Here is a 16,460-nt window from a genome sequence, read left to right as displayed (position 1 = left end):
TCGTTTAAGTATTTCAATAGGTTGGTAAAGGCTTGGTTCCATATGTTGCTATTCTGTATTATTTACTGCTTTTATTGCCATTTTGCCTGAGAGTCTTAAAGAGAGAGATTTTTCCCTCACTGTGGGGCTCATCAGTGTGCTTGACATGAGTACTTGTGCAGAGTGACGTGCTGTTCAGCAGACACTGCAGCTTCTTACAATGACTCTGAAAGAGGGTTGCACCAAATTACTATTAATCATATAATATCTTAATCATATCATTATTTTAACCTCATTTGAAAGTGAATGGGGGAGACTTCAGTTACGAGAAAGTGTAACTTCTTATTAACTTCTTATTCAGCTTCCCAGTTACAGAAATAGAAGAATTAGTGGATGGCTGTAAATGCCATCAAAATGGCTGGAAAAATGACCCTTTTAGTTGTGATCTAGTTGGAAGGAAGCAGGAGAAAACTGTCTTTACCTGCAGAAATTGATTTGTGAAGTACAGAGAATTGGTTGGATGAGATCTATGCTTCAGAGATGTTAGGCAGAAAGCTCGCTGACTTTAAACGCAGACTGACTGTGAAAACCTGCCTGTCTGAAGATTAGGAGAGAGGTATAGACCAGAGTACCCTAAAGACCAAGGCCAGAAGTGGTAGAGGGTCCAGTGGAAAGAATTTAAGGATCTGTTTTAGTTCAGTGAGGCTTGAGCTGAGGAGATGAACTGTCTGCTGCAAGGTGTAAGGAGACAGATGAGATTTTTAACTCTGGAATAGAGGCAGAGTTGTAAATTGTTGCTAAATTTGTTTGCTGACAAGATTCTCTGGATGTGAGAAAAGGGAAGAAATGAAAAGGGAATCAAAGGAAAAAAACATAGGGAAATCAACACAAAGTTTGAGAAAAGGAAGGGAAATGCAAGTTCAAGTAAACATCAATTATTTAGAACTGTGCATCCCTTAAAGAGGAGAGAGAACAGTCCTTCACATTCCAGATATCAGCACAGGAAACTGGCTCTTTTAAAAATGTGAAAAAGAATATTTAGTTGTGGGCGTTCTTACTAAATAAGCTTCCTGGATCAAAGGTTGGAAGTGTGTTGTGTGGGGGTTTTTTTGTTGCTTGTTTGAAACATAATTTTGGGGACCTTGCAAGAAGGGAGGAAATTTACCCCTACTCCCTTTCTGTAGGATCAATTGTTAGGATCAGGTAGCAAACATACTGAATTGGGGCTTCCTTACACATCCTGTGGTATAAACAAATGCAGGAATGCTTTTCTGGCCAGGGGAATTTCTGATTTGAGACCCACAATACAAGAGGCCCAGCAGCAGCTGTTGGCAGGTCCTTGATTCCTTCTTGCGGCCAGAGCTCACAGAAGGTGGTGTTGGTTCATTATGGTGAGTTTTATCTTTGTGTGCAAAATTAACTGGTTTGTTTCTTTGTTTGTTTCCAATCTTCAGGTCATAAATGAAAGATTATCAGAGGCCTGTTCTCAAAAAACACAGCAAAGCCTTGGCACTGTGCTGAGTTGCTCCAGTGGCATTCTTTCTACTCCTTCACTCTCCATCATTTACACAGCAAAATGTGAACTCTTGGTTGATCTTCTCAGCAAGCTGTCTAAGCTGGCATGTCAGCAGCTGGCTTCTGACAACACTGTGGGCTCCGAGGTGTTCAGTGTCCTCCAGCTTACCTTTGCTCAATACCTTCTGATCCAGAGGCAGCAGACCAACCCAAATCGTGTATTTGGGCAAGTGACAAGTCACTTGCTCCAGCCATGTCTGCTCCTGAGGCACTTGCTGACTGTGAGGAGCTGGACACAAGCGGATGACGACCATGTGCGTCAGCACCTGAGCAAGGAAATCCGAAACCAAGTAGAAACTTTGCTGCAGGCTGGGTTATTCCAGCCTGAGCTTTTCTCATCCTACAAAGAGGAGCTGCTGCCAGAACAGGAATTCCAGGAGAAGAAGAAAGGAGCTTTGAAAAGTCTTTTGCTCCCAGTCAGCACAGTGCAGACCAAACTGGCGAGTGGCTTTTGTGAACCTGCCATCCATGGAGCTGTTGTGGCTGGTTCGGTGTCCCTGCTATATAAGCTCTTTTTGGACTCGTACTGTAAGGCAGAAAACCACCTCGTGTGCTTCCACATGCTCACCAGGCTTTTTGGCTGCCTCAGGCTCTCTGGTCTGCAGCAGGAGATGAGGGAGGATACACTCTCTCCTGCGGACTGGAGCACAGAGCTGGTTGCTTTGGAACAGCTTCTGAACTTGGTGCTTAGCAGTGATATCTATAATGTTGCCAGTGACCGTATCCGGCACAAGGAGATACAGTTTGGGTTTTACCGCAAGCTAGCACAGATGCTGATGAGTCACTCCCAAGCTTCTGTCCCTGCTTGGTTCAGGTGTCTCAAACTCCTAATCTCATTAAACCACCTTATAGTAGAGCCAGACTTGGATGACTTAGTGGCCTCAGCTTGGATTGATGCCGAGGTCTCTGAGCCACGTACGAAGAAGCCCCAGGAGTCTCTCATCAGCGCTATGTTTCAGACCTACTCCAAACTGCGACAGTTCCCAAGGCTCTTTGAGGAGGTGCTGACAGTCATTTGCCGGCCGGCTGCTGATGAGCTCAGGCTGCCTGTCTTCTCTGCTGGCCTGACAGCAAAGCTTCATGAGTGCCTCCTTGAACTGCCGCCCAACCAGATTCTGGACATTTTGTGTCTCTTTGTGGAGAAATGCCAGACCCTTATTGTTCCTGCTGTTGAAGGGTCGGCTGACATGGCCTTGAAGCTGCTGTCAGTGAGCTCAGTGCTGCATGCTTTTCTGTTCAACATGAGGAGCCTAGATGATGTCACTCCTTCACCTGTGGTCCTTCGCACTCAGAGTCTGCTGGCAAAGATGCAGAAAGGAATAATTCAGCCACTGATGGAGCTGCTGCAAGCTCCTAGAAGACAGGAAGAAAAGCCAGACCTTTGGCTAAGAAAAGCCAGTGACTCTGCTCTCCTCCTTGCTTACACTTGGATTGAGGTGGACACTTTGTTTGGCGTTAGCTGCAGTAAATATGTGTCTCCAGCAGCTGAAATTGCAGGTGCTGTTTCTGCATCTGCTGCAAGGCATGGGGGCATTTCGGCTTTCCTTCCTGGTGCGGAGGAGCAGTCATGGGAGAGAGTCATGGAACTTGCAAATAGTTTTACCTCCACTAGCAAATATTGCTTAGAACTGCTCACACTTCAGAAAATGAAGATGGTCTTAATGCAGACCAAAGCAGATCTGCAGGCCTTGCAGCATGCTGCAGCTTTCATCCTGGAGTCTGGGAGATACAGAATGAGCAGGGGAGAATCTGAACCATGGGATGGAGATGTCACTGCGATAAGTGATCTCACCTACCCTACGGCCCACTGGCACCTTGTCATTTCCAACCTCACTATCCTGCTGCCATATATGTCTCTGAAAGATGTAGAGTACATTGCAAACATGCTTTTGGAGACATTAGTATTAGCCAAAGCTCAGGAAGCTGATACAGACATGGAGTCTTCCATCAGCATTGGAAAGATATCTCTTGGTTTGATGCAAAGCTCCTTTCTCGCAGAAATGAAGGTCCTGCATTGTGCTTTTCTGACCAGTCTTATTCATCAGTTTGCTAAGGTGCTGCCCTCTGCTGCCAGGGACTCGGTAGATCTGCCACTTCAACAGCTCTCTGCAGGTAATATCCCTTGGCATGAAGAAATCCTGGCTGCTTGCAGACATGTTGACCTGTTGGAAGCATCATCAGAAAACAAAACACTGAAGAACGAGCTCAGCTTGTCTTGGAAAATGCTGGAGAAAGTTGCCCAGTGTATAGTATTGTTAGTAAAAAATGGCTGCCCTGTCATGCTTAAAGAAAGTCAGCTGGAAAGGTTTTTGGGTTTGCTAGAAATTGCTTCTCTTCTGAAACTAGACAGTCTTCTTCCCTCCGACTGTACCCGGTGTTTTCTGGTGCTGTTGTCCCTGCTAGCCAATACCAGGGCAAGTGTCTCTTGCAGCAAGCCATTACTGCTGAAGTTTCTAAGTACCTGCTGCCACCTCCTGAGGTGCCTTGCAGCTGGCAGGAATGCCAACTCAGTTTTTAAGGTGTTTCATGCCAGCGATATTCTTGAGGCTGTCATGACCTCACAGCTCACAGCCAGTAAATTCTTCACTGATATTTTGACTGTTCCTGTTTGGGCACAGTATCTCCAGGAAGTCCAAGCCTTTTTGGAAGACTTTCTTCAGGTGATTATTGAAAGAAGGCAAAGTGTAAAGCTCAACTTGGAAAAGTTCATGTCGTTCCTGGTGAGCTGCAAGCCAGATGTTGGTGCAGCCAAAAGCAAAGGCTGCAAAAACTGGAATCCCGCAGCTGGGCAGTTGCTGCTCATGGCATTCACCACACTGTGTCATGTAGTCACACTCTACCTTCAGCAGCTGCCAGAAAAGAAGCTGCAGTCTGTGGATGTAGCGTCTGCTCTGTTGGAGCCAGTAGTTCTGCAGATGGTCAGAACTGTTGAACACGGTCTTCAGAGTAACACCCAAAACCAGCCTGTGCCTGTAGCGTTCATACCATCTGTCACTACTCTTCTCAAAGCAGATCTGAGCTACGCTGTCAAGAAGAGCTGTCAGATAGAGCTCAGTGGGTTTTTGGAGCAACCCCGTATTAAACTGTACCAAAAGTTTTATTCTCAGATACTGAGAGAGTTGCCCTGCGCAGGAGGTAATCTGCAGTTCCTTCAGTCTGCGTTGCAGTTCCTGACCGTCTTCTGCTCGGTACCAGAGCTGTATCCCGGAAAAGAAACTGCAGTCACGGTTGTTTTTGCTATGAAAAAACTCCTAACTGGTATGAAAATTCCCACTCTCCCTGCACTTTGTTAATTTTGCAGCACAGGGGCGAGTTAAAAGCTCTTTAGTAAAACATACGGCTTTTTGAAAAGTCTGTATCTATTTACTTGTGTTAAAGCAGTAGGCTATTCTTTTGTGAATGCATAACAGGAACATTTTTAAGGAGGCAATGTTGAGGTACCTGGATCACAGCCACCATCTAATTTGGTAACGAACTTCTCCTGGAAGACGCAAACATCTTAATAGAGTTGAGGTCCTCAGTTACTCATCCCCTTAGAGCATTGTGCCAGTAACTGGAATGTGGTGATAGTTCTGGGTGTAAGGCTGAAGGTGCAGTGTCCTGCTCCTGTGGTTGATGTAACAGATACCAGTGAAACAGCTGATATGCACCAGGTCAGATCTGATACATCTTATCTGAGGATCTTGGAGAACCTTACAGTAAAATACTCATCTGGTTTTGTATGTGATGGGCAAGGTTATACAACAATGGAAATCACCTAACTGTTAAAGATGCTGAACACCCGTAGTTCTGATAAAGTCTGTGAGAGACTGGCACATCAGTCCCTTTATCCTCATAAAATGAAGAGCCAAGGCTAGAAATGAGGTGACAAACGTCTCTTGCCAACTGTGTGGCGTAATGGCTCCTCTGTATTGTCTTGTTCAGAAAGTGGAATGAACTAAACTAACATTGACATAATGGTTCTCTCTGACTTCTCCAAACAGTTACAATTTGTCAAACTTACTTCTAACATGCTGTAGTGCAGTGATCTCCAAACATTTCTGATTGTGCACACCTATGAGTAAAAAAATAAAACGAGCATGCAGCCTCAGTATATATTTATTTATAAATGATATGCATGTGCTACTCTACTGGTATGCTGCATACGTTCTGAAGCACACACAAAAAAGTTTAAAAAGCGTGAGATAAAGATTAAATAAACATTATTTTCACATTTTATTTTATCTATTAAAGATATTTGATTTATAATTACTGCACCCCAGTGGATTGTCTTGTGCCTGTCCTGGGGTGGGCGCACCCCACTTTGGAGGCTGCTGCTCAAGTGTACTAGAGTCATGATCTCAATGTTTATATTGGCATTAGATGGTGAAGAACAGAGCACAGCTCTCCATGGAAAATCTGATCTTGCATTATACAGTTGAGTTTGAGCTAGAACTTACGCACAGATGCAGGCAAAGTCTGTCTCTGTCTCTTCCCTGGCCTGTGTTTTGATCCCTCAGCATTGTGGTTTTCAGTGAGGGCACTGAGAGCGGGGATTTCACACTGCAACTAGGGACCATGAGGACGTGTCAGTTGCTGTAATTTTTTGCTGACGTCCTGTGGCTCACTTTGTCTGAGATTGGTAAAGTGCTTTAGCCTGACTATGTAATTAATCACTGTAAAAATCTGTAAGAATTTCTGGTGCATAAGTAAAGTGTTCAGTAAGATGAAATATGGATTCCTATTGAAGAAGTCTTTCAGCATTGCCACAGGTCCTGGAGATCAGGGGTGTCAAACTTGTTTTCACCAGGGGCCACATCAGCCTCGTGATTGCCTTCAAAGGGCCGAAGGTAATTTTAGGACTGTATAACTGTAGGAGTAGTTACATTAATACAGTCCTAAAATTACATTTGGCTCTTTGAAGGCAACCGCGAGGCTGATGTGGCTCCCAGTCAAAACGAGTTAGACACCCCTGTTGTAGATACTTGTGGAGCTAAAAAGCAGGCCTTCAGAATCAATGAAGATACAAGCTAGTCCAGGACTGCCTATGTAATAATAATTGAATAAGTGGGAAGTATGACTGATGATCAGCAGAGACCTAAACTTTGTCAGCTTAATGGTTTTGTGACTTGTGATTGCTCTGTGGCCAGCATTTGTAGTAAAGCCTTGCAGCCTGTTTAGCTGACTCCTTTGGCCTGTGCACATGTTTTGTTGTAGTATTTCCATACTGCTGAAGGCTTTTTCTTGGTATGAGGACTGCTCTCTGAAACCTAGGGCAGGAAATTCTTAAGAACACCATTTCATTGTGCTGTTGGGGAGGGAGGTAAAGAGAAAGCATGGGGCCCTCTGTGCATATGAGTGTTAAAAAGGTACCTGCGGAGCTGTTTTAAGGTTCGATTTGCCCTGTTCTTACCTGTGGAAGTCCCTGTCTTGGGAATGCGTTAAGACATGCTTGTGTCTCTTGAATACCCAGATCCTGCAGTCACAACCCAGGTGATCCGAACTATGGAGACGGAGCTGACAGAGGTGCTTGTCCAGCTGCTGGGAAACTGCTCTGCTGAGGAGTTTTATGCCATAATGAGGCTGGTGCTGCAGGGACTCGAAATGAGGAACGTTTGGCAACAGAATGCTAAAGTAAGGCATAAGCTTTGTCTATTTTCAACTTCTTTCTTCAGTTTTCTATATCTTGGAATTTTTTTCGACTGAATGATAAATCTGATAAATGTGTTTTTACTTCTTCCTGATTTATGTTCAGTAGTCAGGTCAAATTAGTTTGCACAGTTAAGGGCTTAGTGACTGTGTTGAGATATATTCTGGATATAAATTGAGAGAGGTGGAAGGACCATGGAAACTTACTGGAAAAACTTTCTGTCAAGTTTAAGGACTCAGCAGTCTTAATCCATTAATACATTAATAATAATTAGTAATACATTAATTAATGTATTGTCAACAGAAGTCACACTGCTGTGATGTTACAGGCCATGCTGAGATTTTTTTTCTACTTGCACAACAGATACTAGCAGTCAGTAAGTTTAACTGCTGTTTGTCTGTGGCTCTTCTTAACAGGGTTAAAGGCACTTTTAGAAATCCTGGCAATTTTAAGTAAAACCAATGCTGCACCTGTGCTTTTGGTATTTGTCTCTATAAAGGCTTTTACTCTGTAGTAACCAGATACCACTCAGTAGCTTTATAAATACTGTGCCTTTCTCCAAAGCAGCTTAAGTAGCAGTGATGACATATGGAACACTTTTGGGAAAAAAGCCAGCTGTGCCCTCCATAGAAAGCTCAGGGACTTGAGAATGAAACTTGGATTAAACTTGGGCATTTATCTGGGTGTTTCTTATTTTTCAGAAATAAACACAGTTGTGCTGCATCAATTCTTGATATGTCATTTTGAAAGTGTATCTGGAATCCCCATGCTATGCATATAATTCCTACCACCTGAGTATAGCTTGTAATATGTTTCTTTTATCATTCTGTCGTAAGAGCCAGCAAGTGAAAAAGCCCCTGCTACCAAATGCAAGATTCTTAGTGTATAGTGTACTGGTGTCCCTGTTTTCTTCCTACTTCCCTCTGTTATCCAGTGGCAGCTGAAGGAGAAGGCTTTGCTTTCTTAAAAATCACATAAGCCTTTTTGTACAGTAAGTTGATTCTAAATTAAATGTAGCATGCAGTGCATTTGGGCCAGTGCTGGTCAGCATATTGCATTTTGTTGAGCTGCTATTTACTTCACAGTTTCCAGAGAGATCTGTTGGTGGGAGGACTTTCATGTGTCAAGGCTCTGGTAATGTTCAAAACTGCCACTGTCCTTGAAAGGGCTCTTCTGTACTTGAAAGGAGCCAGTGTATATTGTACCCGTGGCTGATCATCAATCTGCTTTCTGCAGGAAGTATTGTCAGCTGTTACGCTAACCAAATTGTTGCTGAGCTGCCCGATAAGTGGAGACAAAGAGAAAGCTTTCTGGTTTGCCAGCCCACAGATAATCACAGCTTTAGCTGTAAGTATCTCTTTATTGTAACTCCATTACTTATCTCTTTTATTTATTGAAGTCTGTAGCGGTTACATCTAACATGCACAGAGGCATACAGGAAAAAAAGTTGTGGATACTAGAGAAATCCATACCAGATTCACCTGCACTTTTTAGTCGCAACCCTTTCTCTCCTCCTTCAAGTAAATCTCCTCATATGAGTGCAGTGTGTTTGTTATCAGTTTCTTATTACCAGTAATTTTCTGTGGCTGAATCTGGAGCTTGAGAGAAACTTGTTAGGCTGCAGAGAAGAAAGTCTTGAGTCTCCTGTCCAAAGGTGAAGGTAACTGTCAGCCACGTGTCACAGCAGAAGCCAGCAGCAGCAAAACAAAAAGAAAAATGTGCTCATATTAAAAAAAAAAAAAAAGGATAATATAAATTCACTGAGTTATGAATGGGAAACTTAACGGAACATAACCCAATCCAAGTTTCCTGTCCTTCATTTGTACAGCATACAAACCCAGTGATATAGGTTTTTCTTCTCTCATGATGATGGTGTCTCTAGACCAGGATTTTTTAGAGGTTGGCTCTACAATTCCTGGGAATCGTGAGCATGCAGTTTCTGCCCTTTTTTGGTAGGTCTGCATGCTTGTAAGGGAGAGAACTGCATCATTGTGTTGATGTGAGGAGGTGCAAAGAGGTGCTGGTTGTTGGGACTGGGAAGTAGTTACAATTCTACGCTCGCAGCAGTGCTTGCTGGAAATGCATCATATGCATCCTTGCCCAGAGTGCAGCAGCACAAAAATGGCTAAAGTGCAGAAGTCTTCCTTTCAGTCCAGCTTGTACCAGTCTAATTGTATTGCCTCAAATCAGAGCACTGTGGTTCTCTGGTGTGTGAATGCTAGTGAGAGGTGGCTAACACACTTCTCCTTATCTGTTTCTTCCCTTTTTGTAGATGCAAACCAAAGAGGCCTGTCAGGACCGGTCGCTGATTCCCACCATAGTTATACCTATTCTAGAGACAGTAGCAGCTTTGCTAAGGCAAGGAGAAGGGGTTCTCTTGAATCCACACCATGTGGCATTGGCATTCACCATTCTCCTGACAGTCCCTCTGGATCGTCTGAAGACAGAAGACTATCGTGGTGTCTTCCTGGGAGTCCATGAAGTGCTCTTCTCTATTGTGCAGTGTCATCCAAAGGTATATGTGTGAGGGGGTGGGAGGAAGCAAAAAAAGTAGAAATAAACAACATAGAGGTCAGTGATGAGAAATTTTATTTTACTAGTGGTTTTAAAATAATTTGTCCTAATAGTATAAAAGTGCTTTGTGCTGCTTGTCATTTTAAAGGGTGGGAATCTCAAAATCACATCATTTCAGTTGCTTTCCTGCTTTATTTTATGCCTGTGTTGTTGGTCTTTGGCAGCAGATTGCTTATGAACATCTGATGTTAGAGCAGAATAAAACTTGCCCTTTTTATATGGTTGATTTATAGAAGCACAAATGGCTTGGGCTGTAGAACCTCATTCTCGCTGGAAGTTAAGATTCTACAGTCCTTTGAAAACATGGCTTAGACATGTTAGAAGTTGATGACCCTCAAGCATTGTACCATCCTGGTGTTCTTGTCAGCTTGCTGGCATGGGAAAGTGAAGATGTGCCAGGACTTGCACAGGGTTGGAGATACTCCTACATGGAATATGTAGGCAGAGGTGGGATTAAAAAAGGAAAGGGGCCTCATGCATTTGTATTAGGACTGAGAGTGAAGAAAGTTAAAGATGAGGAAATGGCAAGTTCTAAAAGCAAGGCAGGAGACATTGCTGAAGTGCCCTTGCAAAAACTCTATGATAGGAAACTGCCTGCGCAGGCTGTTCCACATGGTGATTTGTAGTGTTCCTGGATCCAGTGTTCTGTGAATCTGTCTGGCTGCACATATTCGCTACCAGCAAGAAGAAATTCCCTAGACCTTAAATACTAAATCAAATGCTGCTTTGGAGAGATGGAGTAACTCTAATAGGATGTTTGCTTGTTATTTATATTTGAATATGACCAGGACTGCTGTCCTGTTACAGGATTCTCATGTGCTAGATACTGTGTGGATGCAGAATGAAAAGACAGTCTCTGTTCCTGACAGCTGTATAAACTGTATAGCTTCCTTCACAGAAATGTATTTCCCTCAGACTATGGGGTGATGTACCTTTCCACTCTCTTTACTGCATAATCTCAGATGTTTTTATTTCATATCTTTGCAGGTGCTATTGAAAGCAGCACCATCTTTTCTGAACAGTTTCCATCGTCTGGTTGTTTCTGTCATGCATGAAGGACGTCAGAAAGGAGACAGAGGTACCATTTCTTTCCCACTTCGGCACTACATATACATACTGTGATTTTGTATATTCTAGAAGAGGGGGTGCAGAACAGGGCAGTCTGACACCAGAAGCAAATCCTCAAAACCTAGTGGTGGCATTGAAACCATTAGCCCTATCTGTCCTTTATATAACATTGAGGATGAGCTTTTCAGTATTGTGGGCTTATGAGGATAACTGGGGCTCCTGTGGAGCTGCGTCCAGATAGCACTGCTTTAGGTGAATAAGGGATTCTTCACTGACTGACTGGCAAGTAGACGGGAACCAGTAAGGCTTGCTGTGCCCGATTTCTGCTCTTCCTATCAAACCCTGTGCCTGAAACATAGTGGCTGTGGATTCTGGCGATACACGCTAGTATGCCGAACTTATAGCCCCAAATACATCCTACTAAGTGGAGCTTCTTGAGACTGGAACTGTGTTTACTACAGACCTGAATTGTCACCATTCCGTGCTAAGCATAAAGCCAGAACATTACATGTATCTAAAGCATCAGTTTGGATTAGATTATATATCTGTATGTTGAAGGATTTAGAATTAGTGCAGTTAAGTATCTCAAAAGGAAGAAAGAAAAAAGACTTATTACTGGAAGTTGTTAAGTAATTTACATTGATAAAGTAGCCAACTCAAAGATGTTCGCAGTGATTAAGGCAATCCTCCTGTGCTTTACGCTGGTCAGGACACAAGTAACCTGTCATTAATAGTGTGACTTTCTGAGACAAGTTGAATTCATGACCTGCAACTGCTTGTATCCCAGTTTTCCACTGATGTCCTACAGTTTATTTCATGTTCAGATTTATCTCAGCTGATACGTTGCCCAATGATAGAAAAACAGGTATGTTAAACTGGTGCCAAACTTTTAGACTTTGCTAGCTTCTGTAATATGTTTGGATAAGGCAAGGCTCACTGGAAGCTTATGGGTACATGGCAACCTAAAGTTGAAAAACATGCTGTTTATCTTTGCAGGATTGTTTTATTTTCATACCAGGTAACATGAAAGCTATTTCTAGATTTCCCTTCTCCCATGTTTGTATTATCTTCATTCACTGCCTACTGAAAGGGTAAATTCTCAGGTGATCTCTGCAGTCTCACTTTATCTCCAGTGCTGTGGCTTCTGCTGCTGTATTACATGTAGTGAATCTAATCAGAAAGCTTTCTCATTATGCTGTTTCTAAGAGATGCCTTCTAATTTTCTGTAGGTAGTGAACATAATTTTCTAGTCTCCTTGTTCTCTCCTCCACAGTGCTGGTTGGGACTGAATCATGGAAGGGATCATAGCTGCAGCTTTTAGCATTTCAACAGATAACAGATCTTTTTTCTTTTTTTTCCTAGTGTTTTTAAGCCTTAAATGCCAGACTGCAACTCACTTTCTATTTTAGGCAACACAGATGAGTTTGAAGTTATACTGAAGTGTGCACACTTGGTGGAACGGATGTATACTCATATCGCTGCAGAAATGGAAGACTTTACTGTGTTTTCTGCTTTCATTGTGGCTCAGTATGTGACAGAATTGCAGAAGGTAACGTGTTCTTATCCATCTTCAAAATGCCATGGTATTGTACTGGCTTTGGAGCTTTTAAAATCTTTGAAGTTATGAAATTATAAAAAGTTATAAAATTGCTGTGCCTCATGGGGTACAGGTTTGGTCCAGACTTTCTGTTATTTTGAGCGAGAGTTCCTGAGGATTTTTCTTACCTAGCTCATGAAAACTTTCTGAAGTTGTGGGCTGTGTTGTTTTTTAAGGGAAAACAATGCAATGCCTACTTACAGAGCTGCTTTGCTTTATTGGGTGGTGTTTCTTCTTCATGTGGTAGTTAGATTCTTCTAGCTAGTCTCAGTTGTCCAGGATTGATAGCAGTTAGGGCCCGTCTGGCAAAGTGATGGAGAAAAATTCTCCTGGAAGATGTCTTTTCATCTGGTCTAAATGAGTAAGTGAATGGAGAAAGTGTTACCAAGCTTCTCAGTAGTTCTTCTTCTGTACCAAAGATATCATCCCCATCCTTGCTGAAAAGAACTACTCCTACTATTACGAATGTCAGAACCAGGTCAGTAGCTTCTCACATCCAGATCTAAGTTCAAATTGTCGTTCTTGTCAGCCTAATGGATTTAGATTTCACCAGGGTTTGAATGCTGCTTGTGTTGCAAGTGCCTGCAAATTGGTTTTTTGTGGCTCTGGTCTGGGCATGGGCTGAAATGCAAAAAGGAGTTTTAGTATTTGATTTTAGACTCTCTTGCCACAAAAATATCCCAACTGGTGCTGTGTTGCTGAAGGATTATGGTATAGCAAATGTAACTAACCATGAAGGTTGTTAGGTAGCTTAAACTCAGCTGCCTTCTCTATTGCCCAGCTTTTTTCCAAGGCTTAGGAGCAAAACAATAGGATGTGTCAATTTTTAGCTACTTTATTTAATGTTCCTGGTAAGTTGGTTATTGTTTACATAATAAACATAGTACTTCAGGAAATACTAGAAACAAATAACTATTAAGATTACTTGTGCTCTAATTGACTATCTCTGAACTCTGAAATCTGTTACTGAATGCAGAGCCTTTACTCAGAAAACCTGACTTGAACTGTCAAATAACCTTTCCAAGTTAAAAGGACACTTAGTGTCAGCAGTGTACAAAGTCTCATGAGACTTCTAGGAGAGTTTTGTGCGATACTGATCACTGGGAAATGGAAGGTGATGGATGACAGCTGAAACCACAGATCAGCAATGTATGCATGGAACCTTTGGGCGTGGAAAGGGGAATGGGTGTAGTGAGCCACCAGGTGCTGTGACAAAGAGTGTTTTCTGTCTGACAGAATAGATAGAGCACAAGTGAGTGATGATTTGCTCATTAGGCTGGTGAGAATTGATGGATAAGGGAGGAAGGGGAGGCCTCAGCACGCCTGTCTTAGGGAGTCACACATCTTTCATATACACTCCTTTAGTCATTCTGAGTCCAGATCGGTGGCTTTCAGCCTGTGATCTGAAGACCATGGGGCTCCATCAAAGGTAACCGGAAAACATGTTGGTAGATTTAAATCTAGGGGCATCTGCACACTTGCTGGAACCCTTTTAAGAGTCTGCAGACTAAAACTGGTGAAAGCCATGGGCCTAAACGTCCACTTACTCCTAAAGTAGCAGTGTAACAGTTCCCTCAGTGCTTCCTCTTTATACCAGGAAATAAGATATCCTTGTGAAATATTTTGTGTTAATCTAGAAAGATTCCTTGCTGGAGTGGGTGGCATCTATAGCCTCTTTCATACTGTTGACAGTGCTTTTCCCTTGTTGCCTATGAGCTGTTGCTTAACTCAGCAATAGTGAAATATCTCTTCACACATTTGATGTCTCACATCAAGAGCTCTGTAATGCTTGACAAATTGGTTGTGCTAACTATGTACACCATAAAACACTTACAAGCATAATTAACTGGCAGCCGGTAGTGGCAGCTGTTTAAATCTTTAGTTCTGCTTCCCACAGTGTTATTGGAGGGTGTTTATGGGTAACTGTGCTACAAAGCAGGAATGGCCCAAATAGGGCATGGGTCCAGATTAATTTGTGATGTAAGGGGTGCAGTTCCATTAACTGCAGCTCTGTGGTATCTCCTTATCCCAAGTGGGACAGCTGGTCCATCTTGTCAATATTTGTGTGTTTTCCTGTCCTCATTCTCTGCAGTGATTTCTCTGCCCTGGGAAGGGAGAGGCTGGCACAGAGCACTCATGGGGAGTTGTGATGCTCAACTGTTTTGTTACTTTAGTGCATGGGGTAGGGAGAAATAACATCTGTTGTAAAACAGCCAATAGAGCAACTGATGTAGAGGGGAAAAATGTCAAACTTCTGGACGTGCAAACTCATTAGGATCACAAACCTAAAGAAAGGCTTACGTGCCTTAATGCCTGCTCTATGTTTATTCTGGCTATGTTAGCAGGTCTAATAAAATATACTAGCTGTTTTATGTTTGGGGCAGAAGGAGAGCAGGAGCCTGTCAGAGTGATTAGGAGTTCACTTCATTAGTGAAAAGTTTATTAGTTGCCTCAGGAAGAAAGAAGTCTGAATTTTAATGACAGCTTTTAATGTAATTTTCATTAGGCCTGGGGTGCAGATGCTCAGGTCTGGAGGCATAAAGCTAATTCTGGGATTCAGCAAAGACATGGTTGTGCAGAAAAATAATGTGATTATGCCAAAGGCGAGCACCACCTCAGGCAGTGAAGTATTTAGCAAGTGATTGTGAGCACAGGACAAATTCCAGTTATCCTGGAGCAATAGAGTCAGCACTGATGTTCCTGGTTGTAGCGATGGTTCTGCCAGTTGAGGGGCTGAGCAGGGGTAATGGCAGGAGCAGGGCACTGAGTCCTCAGTAACTTAGTGTATTCCTTCAACTTCCTGCCTGCCTTCAGGCAAGGGACCTGATTTCTGATGTTAAAACAGATAAAGGAAACGCACATCTCCTGAGTTTTTTGAAGGCTTATTTTATGCAGGCTTATACATTGAAGTCCTCAGATATAAACTGTTAGATTAATATCAAGTTATTAAATGATAAGTTAAAATGGATTGACTACCCAAAGTAAATTATGGAGTAGCCTAAAGGAAGCACTCATTTGAAACTGAGACTTAGTAGCATACAGCTAGTATGACACCTACAGAATCTACTGGAATGTGTAATCCAGAGCAGGCATTTTATAGTTTTTGAATTACGGTTGTTCTGCTGATGAATTTTCATGTAATTTCAAGATCATCAGTGTCTTTGCCTCCTCAGCAATGTGTACAGTAGCACTCCTGTGCATTTCATTGCCAGGGGAATGCTTGTTCTGCAAAACATGTTTGCAGAAATCAGGAAAATACTGCACAAGTCAAAATCTCAGATTTTATCTAATGGACTGTTCCAGATGGTCTGATGCAATGGATAACATGTTGTCAGCATTTAATGTATATTGACTGTGGAAGGGGTGTTTTTTTGCCTTTTTGTCTTCAAGTTTCATGCAATTCTGTTCTTCTCGTAGGTGACTTTGCACCCGGCTGTGAAGAATCATCTCACAGAAGGGATATATCACATCCTTGACCTTTGCATTGAACGAGACATCAAGTTCTTAAATGCATCACTACCAGCAGGTGTAAGGGAGGTCTTTAAGGATCTGTATAGTGATTACAACCACTACCACAAAGCAAAAAAACAGGGGGAGGAAAAGTATACTGCATGATGAATCTTGCCTGGTGCTGCATACTCAGTTATTAATTGATCGTACAGTGCTCAGAAAATCCTCAGTAACTTTGGTTTGGGACGACAAGTAAGGTCAGATGTGAAGAGGGTCCTGTAAACATGAATTGCATCTGTCTCTATACAGCCAGGTTTCGTAAAGGGAAAAGGGGAACGGGGAGGGAGGGTGTGCTGTTAGCTCTGGTCATGCTGCGTGCCACACACGCAGAACTGCTGCACCTGTGCTGGCCCTGGTGAATGCGCTGGGAGCCCTGGGGAGCAAGCTGCAGTCTGGCAGCAGATGTCAGGCTTTGGCACATCACAGTGCTTTTCTATGGAAGCAATAGTCTGGTGTAAAAGCCAGTGAGGGTTATAACTCCTCGCTTACATGGTAAGCAGAATTAAAGCAGTTAAAGTGCTTATTTTT

General features: G+C 42.7%; 1 protein-coding gene across 1 annotated transcript in view; it reads left to right on the top strand.

The window, feature by feature from the left end:
- URB2 (URB2 ribosome biogenesis homolog) overlaps positions 1 to 16,460 on the top strand; it is a gene marked incomplete at its 5' end in the record, with an annotated part of 18,561 nt that extends 2,101 nt beyond the window's left edge. The window contains 7 exons of the mRNA XM_080342371.1: positions 1,434 to 4,812; positions 7,007 to 7,167; positions 8,420 to 8,530; positions 9,456 to 9,698; positions 10,745 to 10,835; positions 12,235 to 12,374; positions 15,840 to 16,460. Of these exons, the coding sequence (XP_080198497.1) occupies positions 1,434 to 4,812; positions 7,007 to 7,167; positions 8,420 to 8,530; positions 9,456 to 9,698; positions 10,745 to 10,835; positions 12,235 to 12,374; positions 15,840 to 16,037 (4,323 nt within the window). The 3' untranslated portion in view covers positions 16,038 to 16,460. The remainder of the gene's footprint in view (positions 1 to 1,433; positions 4,813 to 7,006; positions 7,168 to 8,419; positions 8,531 to 9,455; positions 9,699 to 10,744; positions 10,836 to 12,234; positions 12,375 to 15,839) is intronic.

Source organism: Nesoenas mayeri (genome assembly GCF_963082525.1).
Source record: "Nesoenas mayeri genome assembly, chromosome: 3".
NCBI classification, from domain to species: Eukaryota; Metazoa; Chordata; class Aves; order Columbiformes; family Columbidae; genus Nesoenas; species Nesoenas mayeri.
The sequence above is the reverse complement of the archived record's forward strand: the minus strand, read 5'-3'. Positions and strand labels throughout refer to the sequence as shown.